At 40.6% G+C, this 18,415-nt stretch overlaps 1 protein-coding gene across 1 annotated transcript; it reads right to left on the reverse strand.

Moving 5' to 3' along the window:
• Positions 1-1,058: 1,058 nt before the first annotated feature.
• NAPG (NSF attachment protein gamma) lies at positions 1,059-16,880 on the reverse strand. The gene is made up of 12 exons (XM_020793490.3): positions 16,511-16,880; positions 14,964-15,031; positions 14,039-14,123; positions 12,055-12,072; positions 11,592-11,622; positions 9,917-10,026; positions 9,537-9,603; positions 7,980-8,050; positions 6,286-6,364; positions 5,946-6,025; positions 4,484-4,613; positions 1,059-3,014 (listed from the first exon to the last, which is right to left on the reverse strand). Exons 1-12 carry the CDS (start codon positions 16,564-16,566, stop codon positions 2,865-2,867), a joined length of 945 nt encoding a protein of 314 aa, XP_020649149.1. The 5' UTR covers positions 16,567-16,880; the 3' UTR covers positions 1,059-2,864.
• Positions 16,881-18,415: the final 1,535 nt, after the last annotated feature.

The following is an 18,415-nucleotide window of genomic DNA, read 5'->3' on the forward strand; positions in this document are numbered from 1 at the left end:
CAATTCTAAAGGAAATCAACCCTGAGTGCTCACTGGAAGGACAGATCCTGAAGCTGAGGCTCCAATACTTTGGCCATCTCATGAGAAGAGAGGACTCCCTGGAAAAGACCTTAATGTTGGGAAAGTGTGAAGGCAAGAGGAGGGGGCGACAGAGGATGAGATGGTTGGACAGTGTCACCGAAGCAACAACATGAATCTGACCCAACCCCGGTAGGCAGTGGAAGATAGGACGGCCTGGCGTGCTCTGGTCCTTGGGGTCACGAAGAGTCGGACACGACTAAACAAACGAATACGGAATTTTGTGGTTATGACATATTGATTGTTCTCTGAGGTCTAGAATAGGTTGTAAACCTCCGTCCTTTTTGGGGACGGTGAAATAACGAGAGAAAAAAAACGTTTTGTTGTATAGGTTCTATTGTGTCTTTGGTGAGTAAATTTTTTATCTCTTCTTGTAGAGCTTGGGATGGTGGAGTGATGATATGATGTGGTGGAGGAAGTTGATGGCAATGAATGAAGTATCGATTCTGGATTATGGATAGAACCCAGGCATCAATGGTGATGGATTGCCAGGCAGGTAAGTGGTTCCATAGGAAAGGAGGTTGGTTTGCGATCTCAGTCGGGAAAACATCAAACATGATGTTTGGGTTTATGGTCATTGCACCTTTGGATAGCTTGTTGGCGAGGTTTCTGTTTGTATTGTTGTTTAAAGTATGGTGTGTAGAAGGTCTGATGTTGGGATTCGTGTTGGAACCTCTGGTAGGAATTGTAAAGTTGCCTCCATTGGTTATATTGGGGACGCTGTTGATAAGTGGGATGTCCAATCTTTTGGCAGCAGAACGTTTCTTCTGAATGTTTTCACTGAGGGAAAGGCAGCATAAAAATATAAATGAATGATCAATGTCCAATACCAGGATAACAGATCTTATAAACATATCTCAGAAACCTCTGTTACATGACATCAGATTTTTAATTCAATCACTTAAGTATACCTATAATTTGAATATGTAGACAAACCAAGCTAACCATGATCACCATATCACCATAAAGCACACATACAGTTCATAACTTTAAGCTTTATTTAAGAGGTGAAATACATAGTTTCTTCTCAGAGAGGCTGAAGATACAGGGCAATTATAAATATTTTTTCATACTCTATTGTATCCCACAGAGGCTGGGCAGTTACAAAACACAGGGTTTACACTGCATTAAACACAGTTTACATAGCATCTGGGTGTACAGACAAGTTGTATTTAATATAGTTATTTACCTTGGACTACATTTTAGCATACTCATGCAAGCAAACCTGCTGCTTTGGCTCTTTAAAACTGGCATTATTTCCTAAATTTTTTTCTCCTGCATTTTGTTAGTCAAAGGAACTGTGCAGCATACCTTGGAAAATAAATACTAAATACATATTCGGAAAGAAGAAATTATTTAATAGTTTTTAAAGGTAGTTAAGACCTCAGTTACTTTTTTCCACCTAAAATAAGGATCTTAATGACAAGTATAAAGCCTGTGATTGGATATTCATTCAAAAAGAAACTATGTTCCTGAAATGTAAACAGTTCCTTTTCACAAGACAAAATTACTAGGAATGTTAATGACCATTTTTATGACCCCTCTCCTGTGGTATATTACTTCCATAGACATCTGAGGAGTTTAGGGATCCATGATGTTCTCCAGGAGTTATAATAGTGCAATATCAAGGCATATTTCTATTCAAAGCCCTCTTACATATATATAGATTGGCTGTCTGTAATTTCTATGTGTGGTATCAACCAAAATCCTGAACTTTTTCAGCTCCTCCAACATTTAACACATCTTGTTAACATATGCCTGAAATTATATGAATGTAAGACTTGTACTGGTGGGAGGAGAGAAGCAGGAGCAGATGCATAAGGGATTCAAAGTGATCTCAGCAAATAGTATGGTACCATTTCTCTGTAAAACAGACTGCAAATTTGACATTCACTGTAAAAAAGAATAGTCCAGCGGGTGATATATTTGTTGAAAGAGTCTAAATATACCTATTCTCAGAACAGTATACTTGACACATTTTCTGGATTTCTGCATTATTAATACACAAAGGAAAAAATATTTGCCACTATTTGTACACCAAGATTACAACTTTCTATATCTCAAGAAAGAAGTGCTAAAAATTCTACACCTAATATTTTTAACTTCCAAAGGGAACTGGGATTTTTTACAGTTGACCTAGAGCAGTGTTACATGGAACAAAAGCTAGATTGTGAAAATTTTTGTTTTTTTTTTTAAAAAACTGAATTGTGCAATCCTGGCACTGGCCCACAGATCTCCTATATACATGGCAGTCGGACATGTACCCTGTATATAGCTTCATCAAATAATGCGTTCACGTGGAAAAAGCCATATCTGCCATAGTTCAAGGTGCTTTCAGCAGCTTATTGATATTATTTTAAAATGCAGTATAATAATAACAGCACATAAACCTGAGAGATTAAGTGTCCCTTCCATGGACTCTAACCTCACACAGGGCTCATCTGACACTGGAACATAAAGCAATGGGCCCTGAAACCAGAGATACTTGGAGAAAAACACTGAAAATAAATGCCATCTTCCAAATGTGCTTCTCTTTTAAAGAAGACCATGGTACTCAAATTTGTCATTAAAGCAAATGCTCTGAAAAGACTTAAGATTTAAGACTGTAACCCAGAAACACTTTAATATGTATAGCCATGCTTTTATACAAGGACCCCAAAAGCTGACACATCACTATTATCTTTTCAACTTCATGATTGCACAGAAATAGTGGCAATTTGGGTGCATTTGGAATTGCTCACTAGCCAGAAATAGCTAGCCTGGTATTGGAGTAGTGTTAACTGGAATTAGCAGAGTCCACCTGCATATTCGTCATCTTCTTCATGCACACGAGACCCTGGAACAGCAGATCCATCTGCTTTGCCCTGGGGAGTAACTGGAGACTTCTTCTTTATGCCTCCTCCTGGGACAGTCAGCGAGAGACCAAGCTTTGCATACTAGCAAAGGATAGGAAGAACAAGAATCTCTGTGTCATTAAAGGCATATCCCAGTTATTTTGCTTGTGAACTAATGCAGAGGTATATAAATCAACTAAGTATCCTTACTTAATGGCAATATGGTCAATGCCAGCATTAAACTACCCTAAAGGTAAATGATTATGTTGAATAAAATACTGACCTAATATGACTGGGTCTTACATAATGACCACAATCTTCCTCACAGCTTAAAAATCTAGATTGCCTTGCTACGTCATACACAACTTTAGACAGTGGATCAATTGAAATCAAATCACCCAGCGGCTGAAATCCAGTAATAAGTCACAACTAGAACAGGCCTATTGAATCAACAGAGCTTACAGAAGTGTTGAATCACCAAAATCCACTGATTCAATTAGCCTAGTTGTGACTTACTACTGGATTTCAGCCAATAAATGTATTGTCCAGCAACAATAACCACTTGAAAAACCTTGGCTGTAATAACTGGATTTTTGAGTTCTTATTTGCTTATACAACCAAAACATTTCACCATCTTACGTTCTTTTGGTCCTCCAATAACAACAAATACATTTATTTTCCAAATACATAGAACAAAACTTCTGATTACATAAATATCGGAGGTAAAATAATGAAAAGCAGTGACCTACATATTACAAAACAATTAATACTTAGCTTGCAGTAAAATAATTACAGTGGTGCCTCGCTTAGCGAGTGCTTCGCTATGCGATGAATTCGCATAGCGAGGGGGTCCGGGCCATCGCTGGAGCATTCGCTCAGCGATGGCCCCTATGGCGATTTTTCGCTTTGCGATGATCGCTAAGCGATTCGCTTAGCGATCCTCGCAAAACGAAGCGGGGGAGAACAGCTGATCGGCGGTTCCAAAATGGCCGCCGGAAGGTCCGCGCCGCATTTTCGCGCCCTGCCCTCGCTTACCGAGGGCGCGAAAATGGCGGCGCTATGGGACAACATCGCTTAACGGTGAGTTTTCAAGCCATAGGAACGCATTGAACAAAGTTCAATGCGTTTCTATGGCTTTTTTTGTCCCGTTTAGCGATGTTTTCGCATAGCGAAGGTTAATCCGGAACGGATTAACCTCGCTATGCGAGGCACCACTGTATATTATAAACGAACAGACAAAACAAGCCAACGTCTATATGCAATCTCATTTCACAACAGGTTCCCCAAAATTTGTAAGACCGGAGTGAGAAAATTCCTCAGTACCCACACTTGCTTAAAACTCCAGATTTGGCAGGGACTGTGTATAAGACTATCATAGGAAACTGCCACATTCAAGCAGCATAGTATAATCTATTACCAGGCAGCAACAAACACTAAGTCCCACCAATGACCCAGTAGTTAACATCACTTTATCTTGCTCACAACTGGGAAATGAGGTTTCTTTTTCATTTTCACTTAACAGACATTCTCACATTTAGGATACTCATTGTTCAGAATATACACCAACTTACATCATTGTCCATATATTTAAAGAGTGGTGAATTGCACACATCGGACACCTGGTCCTGGTCTTGCTGATCATACCCTTCTAGTAGTTGCTCCAATGCTGCACAGTCCTCACTTTCTCTGAATCCTGGTATGCTGATACAATTGAAAATTCATTTAAAAATAGTTTTCTCAAAGTTAAGAAACCAGTTTCCAAACAAGGGACAAAGATTGAAAAGGAAGACCCCGAACCAGCGTTCAAGATATGGATGCCCCAGGATTTTCATTATTATCCCATTTGGGGTAAATTACCCCTGTTCCCCGACCACTGATCTAATGATACTGATGTGGAATATTTTTATTAATGCAGGTACCCCAGCATGTAACATGAATTGTTTCAACAGTGACTTGTCTGCTCTGTTGAATTTCCAGTACTAACCTGATTGTTTTATGCAAGCTATTAATATAACCTTACATATTATTACTCTATCATTTATCATTAGTACTGTGAACTGCCTCGACAATTTAACTGCACAACAGCCTAGATCAGGAATGGGTCAACTGAGGACTATGGGTCATACGTGACACTCTCCAGGACCTCTGGCTTCCAACCCCTGAAACCTTAAACAGTTATTTAAAAAAATTGGCTCAGAAAGTAGAAATGTAGGCCTATTTAAAATTAAAATGTTTCAGAGTGGGAGGAAGCAGGGACACCCTTCCAAGGTTCAAGGTGGTTGTTCCCCCCTGAGGGTCCACTGCTCTCAATGGTTGAGGTCTATGGATGCAGAGCCAGAGGTTGGGAGCTCAATTCCCCACTGTGCCTCCTCGACAGGGGATGGACACAATGATCCACAGGGTTCCTTCCAGCTCTGCAGTTCTAAGATTAAGATAAGGCAATTATGCCATGTTTGGGGGCTCTCAATATCCTTGGGCCATTTAGATCTCCTTTTAAAATTTTATACAGTTTTGGCCATTAGAGGGTGATTGTGGGGCCTTTTCAGAAAAAGTGAAGCCTCTTTAAAAGTTCTTTTAAAGGGCAGATGGGGAACAGGTGCACACTCCAAGATCCAGGCGTGGGCAGACCTCTGGAGATCCACCTCACCACTCCTTAAATAAAGTTATTTTAAAACATATAAATCAGATGCTTACATCTTACTTTCCCAGGCAGCAAGCAATTTTATAAGATTACAGATGTGTGTAACTTCATGTAAAGAAATATGACTTTACTAAAGACATCCTTCCCCACCTATTCTAAAATGTACTGGATAGTGGGAACTGCAATAAAGCACATCTAAAGGTCTAAGTTGGGGAGGATTACTTTAGAAACAACAAAATTGTGCTGTTCAGGGAAATGTGCATATAGCAACGTCCCTAACATGATATGAAAGCTTCAGAAATATAGATCTACCCCATTTGCAAATAAGAAAAATCACATGAAATACAATCATGTTTTAAATTAAAAAGCACTTAGGCAAAAAGGTGACTTACCTATAGCTTTCCCTGACACATTTTTCTGCAGCAACATAGTCATTTCTGTGAAGATGAACTAAGACCTGAGCAATCGTTTTCTAAAGAAGAAAAAAAGACTGATCATTCTATAGCAACAAAGCAGTATTTCAGAATAAACTGACCAGTGCCATATCCAGAATATGAGCCCACTGGAGCTTTCTATGGCTTAACACTGCAGAGATCTGAAGGTATATGATCAACAAAGGAGACACCATTGTTTTTGGAAAAGATTAATCATAACAGAACATTGCTCTTATTTAAAGGAAACTCTATTTTCTTCTCAAAACAGGGGAAAAAAAGAGAACAACTGATCCTATACCTTGTAACACGTTGGATAGTTTTCAATATCTTTATAAAGACTCTTTTCCTTCTGAAGAGATACTGCAGCTTCATCTAGTCTGGAAGACAAAGGATGAGAAGTGGTTCAGAATCAGAAAGCAGAAAGATTGCAACTAGATAATTCAATAACACAGAAATGAGTTGCCTCTGTGCAATTACAATGAGCGTATACTAAATTTTCAGTTGAACATATGTTTGAGAACCACTTGTTTAAAAATTTCATGGCGAAATGAATTAAGGTTCCCAAAACTAAGACTGATATATACAAGTAGCAAACCCATACTTGCATGATTCTTTCTAGTATAATTACATATGAAGTAAATACAGTGGTGCCTCGCACAGCGAGGTTAATCCGTCCCGGATTAACCCTCGTTATGTGAAACATCGCTGAGCGGGGGAGAAAAGCCCATTGGAACGCATTAAACATTGTTTAATGCGTTCCAAATCGGCTGAAAACTCACCGTTCAGCGATGCTTCTGGGGTCCGGCAGCCATTTTCGCGCCCTCCCCTCGCTGAACGAGGGCACGAAAATGGCTGCGATCAGCTGATCGGCGGGTCCAAAATGGCCGCCGGAACAGCCGAAATGGCCGGGTGCAGCGTTTTCGCGCCCTTGGTAAGCAAGGGGAAAGCGCGAAAATGCTGCACACAGCCATTTTGGCTGTTCCGGCAGCGTTTTTGTGCCCTCCCCTTGCTTACCAAGGGCGCGAAAACGCTGCACCCGGCCCTTTCGGCTGATCCAGCGGCCATTTTGAAGCCGCGGAACAGCTGATCGCCGGGTCGCAAAGCGAAGGTCCGTAAGCGAACCGCTTACCGACCTTCACTCTGCGATTTTCGCCCATTGGGGCCATCGCTGTGCGATCGCATTAGCGATCGCAAAAGCGTCCTCGTAGAGCGAATTCATCGCTCTACGGGCGCTCGTTGTGCGAGGCACCACTGTACCATGAAATCCAGTGTGGTGTAAGAGCTAGAGTAGTGGACAGAGTGTCAGGCTAAGACTCAAAAGAACTGGGTTCAAATCTCTACTCAACATGGAAAATCAATAGGGAAATGGCAATGGTAAACCGTTGCCTGAACAGCTCAGATACCTCACAAAACCTGTCAAATATGTCAGGCCACATTGCTGCTGGAAGACAGCCTATTCTCCACTTTTGCTGAACTGTTCAGGAAACATGAACTGCAATGCATGTCACATTGAATGGCACACGAACCAATTCTCCAACCAAAACAATGAAAGAGGAAATTTCCTATAGTTCTGAACCAGTTCTAGGACTTTTCCCATTTATACCTTTCTGTTGTTGTTTATAAAAGTTCTATTTGTGAATGTTTTAAGCAGATACATTTTTAAAAGATTCCCAAATGGTATAGAATGGGTTGTGAGGTGGAAAGGAAGAAATTTGTTCCTTTACAATAGTGATATTGTAGATATTGGCCAAAAGTTGCCCACTCAGTTCCAGTGTCAGTTACAATACATACAACTCTATAGGCAGTACACCAACGTCCAGCAATATGATTTAGTAGCTTACATGCTATGGAAACATAGCCATGGGGCTTTCAAAGAGAATGTCATCAGGACCATATGCAAGAATTCAGTAATAGTAGAGTACACAAAACCCACATCAGCCAGTAACATTTTGACCTCCCAAAGATTGTTTCAAAAAGTACTAAGATGCACACCTACGACCTCTGACTAAAAGTCTTGAAGCCTTTCCATACATTTCAACTGCTTGTCGTAAACGTTCTTCATTCTAGATGAAAAAGGAAAGGAAAGCATAATCAAACATTAATAGCTTAATTGTAAGGCAAATGTGAATTACTAGAAGTAGCTCAAGTTGAGATGTCTGCAATTTCTCCAACATCTCTTGGTTTTAGTTGCCTGTTTACATAGGGATCTCTTAATTATATTTTAAATATACCTCTACTACTTGGACAATCCAAATCATTTTCAGATTTCTCATGTTAAGTCACAATTTAGTACCATGCTTCCCTGAAAATAAGACATTAATATATTAATTTTTGCTCCAAAAAAACACATTAGAGCTTATTTTCAGGGGATGTTTTATTTTACAGTCATGTCATTTTCTAGTTTCTGCACAATGCTGCACAATGGTAGAGGGTGGGGTTTCACTTAACTAGGGCTTTTTGGGGGGTAGGGCTTATATTGCGAGCATCCTGAAAAATCATACTAGGGCTTATTTTCAGGTTAGCTTGACCAGAAAATGAAATTTTAGCTGCGATACTAAAATGACTAATACAGGAAAGGACCCAAGTTGTGTCCTACATGTTCAGAAGTACAATAAAGATGCGGAAGTTACTGATCATGAAATTGCAAGAGTCAATCAGAAGTTATTTCTGTCATAGCAGTTAGCCTACTCAAGCAACAACCTAGGAAGCTGAGATATACCTGCTTAAGCTCATACTTCAGTCTTTGCTCTATCTCCAAAGATGATTCAGCTGTTATTTTTCACATTTTAATTTAAAATACTTATGAAGCTAAATGTGAATAGAAATAGAAAAACAGTCTATTGGTAGTATGTTAAACAGACATATACAACTAGAATTAAAGCATGAATACTAAATAGTTACTGTCATGCCACATTGAAAAAAACAGCTTCTCATAAGAACCACTGAAAATCCCTACATAAACTAGGGCTTTCATGAAAGAAAATTCTTATTGTTTATGTCTGATGGGGTATATTCATTCCAATATACAACTGCCCTGTCTGATCTATGTAAATTAAAATACCGTATTGGCAAGTGATGGCATATATGGTGATTTACAAGTGAGTGAGTTCATGGAAGTAGATTCCTAATGTTAGCTCACATAATTGCGTTGACTATACCCCAGAGTAACAATTCTTGGAAGGTAGACTCTCCTTTGTTGGAGATGTCAAAAAATGAATGGATGGTTATCTGTTTTGGATGCTTTAGTTGTGGTTTTCCTGCATCAGCAGTGAGTTAAACTAGATAAACTAGAGTCCCTTCCAAGGAATGTTCCCACTAAGCTGCACACTCGTGTGCCTCTGCAGCGCTGCACTGGGGGTGCGCAGCCAAGTCAGTGTTGCCACCCATTAGCTTCTGGTCATGGCCAGAACCCCATGGCTCCCGAAAATTAAGAGGGAATATTGCTTCCAAAGCTACAGTTCTATGATGGTACTATTTGAAGTGTTAATTCTCATCAATGTCAGCCAAATCTGCTTGCCTAGGGAGTATTTATGCTTTCAAAAGACTTACCTCAAACACTGCTGCTGTCTGCTGATAGAGCTGAATAGCCTTGTCTGGATTTATATTTTCTATTACCCTGAAATAACAACATCAACACCATTACTTAGATATTTTTCTTCTGAAAGTTACATTCACTTGCATTATCTTCTGACCCTCTCGCACTGTTTTCCTGTCTTTCTCTTGCCAGTCCCTTCTCTATCTCTTCTTTTTCTCTGTAGACTTTACTTCAGCTAGAGATCCAAAAGGATTGTTTCTAAAGGGCTTCTGAAATAAGGGTGGTAGAACACTCATTCCAATTTAACTTTGTAGTTTTATCAACAAGGGAAATGAGGAATTGAACTCTATTTCAAACATAACAAAACCCTGGTACTTGGAAATTGCCTACTTACTTTCCAGCACGATCTAGTGCAATAGCTGCTGTGTCAGGGGTTCCATTCTCCAGGAACATCATGCTGGCTTTCTGAATGAGTTCTATGGCATCATGGTGTTGCTGCATCTCCTGCAGGAGGAAGAAAAAAGGCTCAGGTTTATTGGTAAGACTGAGAAATGAAGATTGCTCAAACATTTTCATTTGGCTATCACAACATCAAGCAATCATTAACATTTTAGCTAAACCTTATCCTTATGTTTCGGTGAGCAATTTTTATTAAATGTGAATTTCAAAGGTTCAAAGAATGTATTTTTATTTATTTATTTATTTATTGTATTTATACCCCGCCTATCTAGTCATTTCGACCACTCTAGGCGGCTTACAACATAAAGCATAACAAGTTCAAGAAAAATTTATAACAAATTAATTAATTAAATGATTCTGCAAGATGGGAAAAATACAAAATAAATCAAATAAAGAGAAAAAAAGGAAAGAGGACAGGAATTAACTGGAAGGGAAGGCCTGCCTATACATCCACGTTTTTAGTTGGTTCTTAAAAGTACCCAGCGAGGGTGCAGCGCGAATCTCCGGAGGTAGGTTATTCCAGAGGCTATTTAATACAATAGACCACCTGAACTGCATCACAGTTAAAAGATAATTCATTCAGCAGCTTCATACAATCATATCTATTAATGGTCTGGATATGCAAACTAATATGGGTGAAAAATATTGTGAAGTAATGTGATACCTTTTCTCCAGGTAATCTGCAATGGCCATCCAAATGCCTTAGGCATCATGTGGTAAACATGAATGTGCAAGACAGTCAGGACAGTCAGACAGCATTCCATTTATTTAGTGGGTTAGTCAATGTCTTTCTTTTAGTTTAACTCAACAAAAAACTCTTCTACCTACATTTCTATCATTCTATGAAGACTGACCCTGTAAGCATGGATTAATTGCAATCCATGTTACCAGACTATATCTTCCTTCCAGGAAAATATGCTCAAGGTCCAGCTGTTAAGAGTGTCTGGATATAAGTCTATCAGGTACAACTGATTACAGGCACTTTAACATAAGCATTTTGGCTTTCCTAAAACAAGCATCAAGCTTGTGCAATTTAATGACAATATATACAATCTGATGATGTCTATCCACTGGTGGAATGCACACAGTTTATGGAATGGATCCTACTTCTTCCCTTCAGCCTCAAAGTCTGCTTGGCAAGTCCTACAGAACAAAGAGATATCTGCTTTGATGGGTCGCAGAAAAACGTGGCAGTTTTCAATTAGAAAAGTTTAATTGGGAATATTTCAACAGTGGTTTCCAACCTTGGGTCCCCAGTTGTTCTTGAACTACAACTCCCAGAAGTCTTGAACTACAACTCCCAGAAGTCTTGGCCAGCATAGCTAGTAGTGAAGGTTTCTGGGAGTTTTAGTCCAAGAACATCTGGGGACCCAAGGTCAGGAACCACTGATCTAAAGACTACACTTTAAAACAAATAAAAACCTAAATGTGATGGGATTTTAAACAGTAATTCTACCAAACAATAGAAATGCACTGAAGCTTACATGAAATTATATTCTGGATTCATGACATGCATTTATCAAACTACAAGCTAAATATTATATAGAACGAAGTTTTAATGCTTAACGTAATGAAATGCCATTGTACAGAAAGCCTGAACAGAGTCATACCTTTAACATCATACCAGCTTGTTCATAAGATCTGTAAAGAAAAAGCAAGATAGTGCAGGATCTTCACAAAGAAACATCTCATGGCAAGCAATACTATGAGTTAACTGTATCATGCTGCAAGCATCTTTGGGCTGTTTCACAATAGGCAGAAGAGAAGACACATAGAAATTTACTCCTCTTTTCCATGAAAATGTTGCCAGTTTGTTAAGTGTTAGGAGAGGGCAGAATAGATTACCTTGGGAAAGGGTCTGTCTGTTTGTCTAGGATCCTGAACAGGAGCAAACCACATTGCAACATTTTTGTAGGTCCAACGTATTTTACAGTACAATAAAATACTAGCGCTAAAGGAAGATTTGGACAGCTAAAACATATTCTGGTGTAAATCAGTATCATAATATTTCCCAATTTTTAAAGATACATTTTCCAATAATGCTTCGTAAATTAAAATGGCAGTCATACTTACTTTGCAGCATGGAAGAAACTGGATAAAAGTAATTTTGAGTCAAGGACACAAACTGGAAAACACCTTTCTGGGCAAGTTCAACTATTTTAAAAAAGAGTTCATCTACAAAAACCAGTTGCACAGGTCAATGTTAATACATAAATTGCTCTAGGAGCAAACAATTTTGCTTTTCTAACCATGAGCTTGCTAAAGAAAAAACAACTAAAGTTAACAGCAGGATAACAAGTATATATCGTACATTACCTTGCAATTTTCTCTCTTACGTACGGCATGAGCAAAATTGAGAAGAGGGAACTCATTTTGTTAGTGGAAGACATTTTGGTGGAGAAGGGCCACTTTTTATAAGTAAAGGTAAAGGTATCCCCTTGACATTTAGTCTAGTTGTGTCTGACTCTAGGGGGCAGTGCTCATCCCCATTTCCAAGCCATAGAGCCAGCGTTTGTCCGAAGACAGTTTCCGTGGTCACATGGCCAGTGTGACTTGACACGGAATGTTACCTTCCCACCATGGTGGTACCTATTTATCTACTCTGCTTTGAACCTTATGTAAAATAGAAAATCTACTTGAAGTCTTCTCCACAAACAGCTGGATATTTGTGATTGCACCAGAGAGCAGGTAGTTTCTCCATTGATTCAAACTGAAACTATTCCACACTGCCATGCTCAAAGTTACTGTGGCCAATTCATAACCTGGAGGCAAAAACCCATATTTAGCCAGAGTGGTCCTTGGACAGCAGAGATACAGTATATTGCTGGGGCCACACTCAAAGCCTTATTGCAGAGTAATATTGGCCAGTGGCTGCACTCCAAAGGCACAGAATTTCAAGAGCTCACAGTCACTTTCATATCATAAAGAGGTGGCAAGACGGGGCTGTGTTATTTCATGATGTTGGGCTTCAGCCACCAGAATGCTGCAAGAATTCCTAAGGCAGAATTCTAGAATTTCCAGCCTACATACATAAATCCGCAGATCTCTCGATTAAGCCCCCTTCAGAGAACGGCTTTCAGGTTATCTATGCCCAATGGTGCCGCTATGTGTTGCTATTTTTAAAAAAACGAAAGCTGCCACAGTGCTTCCTGGGAGTCACAGTTCTCAAGTAGCCACCCCCTATAAGAGCCTAATGAGCAGCAAGACTACAACTTGCAGCATCCTCTATACCCAGAAGAACCTAATCCCCACTGGTCAGTCATGTGATAGTGAGGGTGGTTAACCAACCAGTGAAGTCAAGCCACATGACTGCCTTCAAATTTATTAGACACTTTCCACATGGCTGCTGGGACAAAGACTATGTATGTGGAGTCCACACATATTGGCTGTTACATCCAATATTTAAAAAAAAACAGACTTGAAACCAATTCTATGTACAGGAGTCCTGTTCCAATATGATGTCCAAAACACAGCTGTCTGTTAGATCTAAAAATACTACAACTGAGCCTATGAACAGACCAGATTAGCAGATTCTATCTAGCACAGACTTTGTCTGCATGGAATGCAGGTTCAAAATTGATCACACAAATCAAGCATGTTTGACTCCCTTTAAATGTAAATCTAATAGACATGGGCACCCTGCATTCAATTCCAGTTATCGGCTGAGTGGGGAGTTTCCCCCTCCCACCTCTGTGGTGCAGTTCTCGACTGCACAAGAAGGGAAGGAAGGTACAGCTGGACTACTTCTGCGATTGGCGTGATGACAACGGAGCCGAGCATCATGTAGAGCTTTGTAAGTGGCCTGGCCAGTTCTGGGGGTCGGAACTGGGCCAATGTTTTCCCACAGAAAAGAATACAAAGTATCAATGTCTAAAAACCAAACCACTTACCCAGCCCCTGTACAAGCTATATGTTCTTGTTTAAACCTCTACCAAAGAAGCCGTAAGACAGATCCAAAGACAACCATACACTTTTGCAATAGATGAAAAACTAATTTCAGCTCAACAAATTCTATTTTTAAACGTTGCGATAGAGGTAACCATTTATTAAAAGATACGCTTTGTTGTTTTCATGGCATATAGCTTCTCTATAATATGCTTCTTTTGCCTGATCAAACTGTTTGGCATTTTTAAAGGCAACAGCTGAAAAATTTTAAAATGGAGCATTAATATTCATTCTGTGATAAATATTTCCCATATATTACATCTCAGAAATAACATCACAAAGGATTTATTTCTTTAAGCTTTATTATCATTTACTTATTTAAAACATTTTTCTTGCTGTTTAACTCAGATGCTATCAGGACAACAATCTTTTTAATATTTGTATTCTCATAACAACCCTGTGAAGTAACTAACAAACCCAAAAGTACCCAAATAACTTCCTGGGTGAGTGGGAACATGAATGTCAGCACAAAATGGTTATGTATCAGATTCCCTCGAGCTTACTATTAATCCATTCACATTTCAAGCAATGTCATATACATGTTGTCTATGTGCATTAATAATGGTTCCCAGGCAAATTATGTAAGTCTTCTGAGTATCAAAACCATAGCTTTCTGGCTGCAATATTCATGCATACATCCTTGAGAGGTAGACCCACCCAACACAGTGGAACTCACCTCAATGTAAACATGCATATGTTTTAGGCTATGTTTTGGTTTTAAGAGATGATACAAGACTCTAACCCTAAACTCATACAGTGTGACTTCCATTACTATCCTGCTTACAATATAACCTACAGCCATATTTTACCCTATCCATTCAACAAGAAATGAATGCTACCAAATACATAGAAATATATTTTTAATGTTATGAAATATTTTGTCTCTGGAATGTTATTGTTGCTATACACATAAAAGTCATTCAGTAATTCCAAATGACATTTCTCTTGCCTTTTTCCATTAAATCAAGTGTACAACGAAGGCAGTGAAATATATCTGTGATTGTGAAAATGAATTTTCCATGTTTTGCACAACATACCTGCCTTTGAATATTCAGTAGCTGCACTATCATAGTCTGGTTTCCATTTTAGTAATCCAGTTTTCAAACTGAAATACAGAACAGTCCAAATAATTAGCAATGGCAAAAACAAGTTAAATCATTGAGGCACTGATCACCTTCACTCATATACCTAAGATATGACATCACTACAAATCACAGAAGTGGTGGTACAGTGAAGCCAAGGTCCACAGGGTCAAATCTCAGGACTTTCTGGCTAGCAGGGACTGTTATAAAATCTGTCATAATCACTTAGGCTCCTTGTTCCCTTTAAGTTTAGATGTAATCCACTCAGTAGCTGAGATAAAAATGGATTTTTTTTTCAAGAAACAGTATATAGTTGCAAACTTTCATTGTTGTAATATAAATATGTGGAAATGGTTTGATACTGCATAGGCAAATTACAGCCACCAGTTCCTCAAATGTTGCTATGTACCAATCTAATGGCCTGCAGGTTTGCTCTCTCCTTATAGCTATGAGGACCCTCACAAGTGGCATCTGCACTTCCAAGTTGACAACTACACAACTGGTCAGAAGAATGTTACAGAGCATCTTTTAAACACTGCACAACAGAAAAACAAAAAACACCAGGCTCAAGCACAGGCTGTGGGGGGACCCAATACTGTACCTCATAAGCAGCACAGAATGATTTGCTTTCAGTTTAATGTCTGACCTTTTAATTTAAGAAGTAATGTAGATATCCCCCACTTGTGTACTGCTGCCAATGCAGAGCCAGACAGTCTGGTGCGATGACTGGCCATATTCCGTTATTCAAAAGCAAAAGAGGAAAAAAAAAAACACTCCCATGAAATAAACCACACCCACTTGTGGGTGAAAAGTCATGGGTCAAGAAGACCATAATATTGTATATAGAGGAGCCACTGATCCGCTACGAACCTAAGAAATGTTACGAATATTTGGAGTTTTTTGGGGGCGGGTGATGACAGAAGTTCAAAGCAAGCGACCCTCCGTTTCCTCGCCAAAAGGGAAGAGGGGACTTTGTGACAAAACAAGGAGCGCCGCTGCGTCACCGGAGTCTCCAGCGTTGGTGCACCTGAAGGCAGAGGCCTCCTTGCACCCACGGCTACACCTCACTATTAACACCCCCTCTCTCTCTCTCACACACACACACACACACACACACACACACACACACACACACACACACACACACACACACACACACACGCCCCAGTCTGGGGAAGGCGTGGGCCCTAATTCAGCGGGATCTTCTACCGGCTACCGGGGGAGGCCAACCACGTCCCTCGCCCGGGGGCATCTTCGGCACTGTCACTCCTCAGGGGAGAAAGATTTCCCCCTCCCCTTCCCACAGGGACCCACCCGGGCATTTGTCGCCCGAAAGCGGCAGAGGCGGGTCAAGCAGTGCACCGGGGAGGCAGCTCTCCCTCCCCACAGGAGGCTTGGCTGGCTGGAGAGACCCTCGCTGGTTCCCGAGGGACTGGCAGGGCCCTCTCCGCTGCCCTTCCCCTGCCCACCCCGCCGTCCCTTCCCAAAGCCTCGCCGCTCACTATTTCTCCGCCTTGGCGATGTGCTCCAAGCCTTCGTTGATCTTCTGCGCCGCCATCTCGCCTGACGAGAAACACAGTAAGCCAGCCCAAGGCCGAACGTCATCGGAGTAAGGGGACCCGCCGGGCCCAAACCAGTGCGAAAGGCGCAGTCGTCCTTCCGAGGCCTGCACACTGCGCTTGCGCGAAGACCTGTTCGTCTACCCGGGCCGGTTCTATGTGTCGACCCTACGCGACGTTCTCTTCTGTCCTTCTCGGAAAGTGGAGGACGGGGGGGGGAGGGGGCTCGCTGCGGAAATGGCCCGCGTTACGCAGAAATGGGCCGCCTGACTGGCAGCAAAGGAAATAGTAGAGTTCTATATCTGGTGAAGAGAGCTGCGCTCTGAAAGCCTATGTCAAATAAGAATGGCTAGTCGCAAGACTGTGCTGTTTTTGCTGCGACGGACTAAAGGAGTTTGCGGGAGAGGATTTATGTCGTCCCGTCGTCCTGCCTTTTCCCTCGCATTCTTCTATCTTGTAGGCTGCATGAAAACAATAAAAACACCACGGACACGAATGAAATGTCTAGCCTGTTTCCATGGTTTTGAAAAAAAAATTCTCTTTCTGGCCACAATTCGAGGTGCTGGTTTTAAAGCCCTAAATGGCCTAGGTCCAAGCTACAGTATATGAAAGCCCATATCTCTCATTATGAACCAGTTGGTGTGTTAAGATAGGAGAGGCCGTTCTGTCGTCCCACCACCTTCACAGGTGTGTCTGACAGGGACAAAAAACAACCAAACAGCTGTGTAATCTTTTATTTATAAAACTGTTCTGATGCCACGGCACCATTTATGTGAAAAAGAGTGGGAAACTGTCCCTAAAAAATCCTCAGAGAAAAATTCAGTGTAAGTGCAATATTAGTGCCCCTGAAGAAAGCTGAACATATATTAGCCAAAAGCACTGGGCTCTTATCTTTGAATAAAATATTGATACCCATTTTTACATCCTGGGACTATCATGTCTCTTTGCTAGACAGTGTCTGACGGGGACACAGGAGAGCCTTCTCTGTTGTTGCCCCAGACTTTGAAACTCCTTCCCACTGGAGGCCAGGCTGGCCCCATCTTTGCTATCCTGCAAGCAGGCAAAGACTTTCTCTTCAGGAAAGCCCTCAATAACTAGCTACCTGTGTGTGATTTTTAGATAGATTGTTACGCATTACTACTTTAGCTGGATTAATAGTAGTACTTGTGTTTTCCATTTCTCAGATCAGCATGTAATAATATTTATATATTTACTCTTCTAAGCTTTAATATTGTCCTTTAATGATGTAAGATGCCTCTTTATACTCATTGTTCTTAGCTTTGAATAATGTATTGCCTTTTAATGATGTTATGCACCATTGTACGGTATACTCACTGTTTTCAACTTTAAATATTGTCTTCTGATGTAAGTTGCCTTGGGTCCTTTTCAAGGAGAAAGGCAGGGTAAAAATATTTCAGACCAACAAACAAACCTTTTCTCTGTCCTTGTCATATAAGGCACTATATTTGCATACACGGATCTGATCATGCTTGCTGTTCATTGAGTGGACAATGCTGTATGTTTTCCCATGGATTTTTCCAAGACAACTTAATACAATGGTGGTTGTGCAGGTTAGTGTTGCCACCAGTACTCTGTGTGTGTGTGTGTGTTTAGTCGTTTAGTCGTGTCCGACTCTTCGTGACCCCATGGACCAGAGCACACCAGGCCCTCCTGTCTTCTACTGCCTCCCGGAGTTGTGTCAGGTTCATGTTGGTTGCTTCGCAGACACTGTCCAGCCATCTCATCCTCGGTCGTCCCCGTCTCCTCTTGCCGTCACACCTTCCTAACATCAAGGTTTTTTCCAAGGACTCTTTTCTTCTCATGAGATGGCCAAAGTACTGGAGCCTC

This window comes from Pogona vitticeps, chromosome 4, assembly GCF_051106095.1.
Source record: "Pogona vitticeps strain Pit_001003342236 chromosome 4, PviZW2.1, whole genome shotgun sequence".
Lineage (NCBI taxonomy): Eukaryota > Metazoa > Chordata > Lepidosauria > Squamata > Agamidae > Pogona > Pogona vitticeps.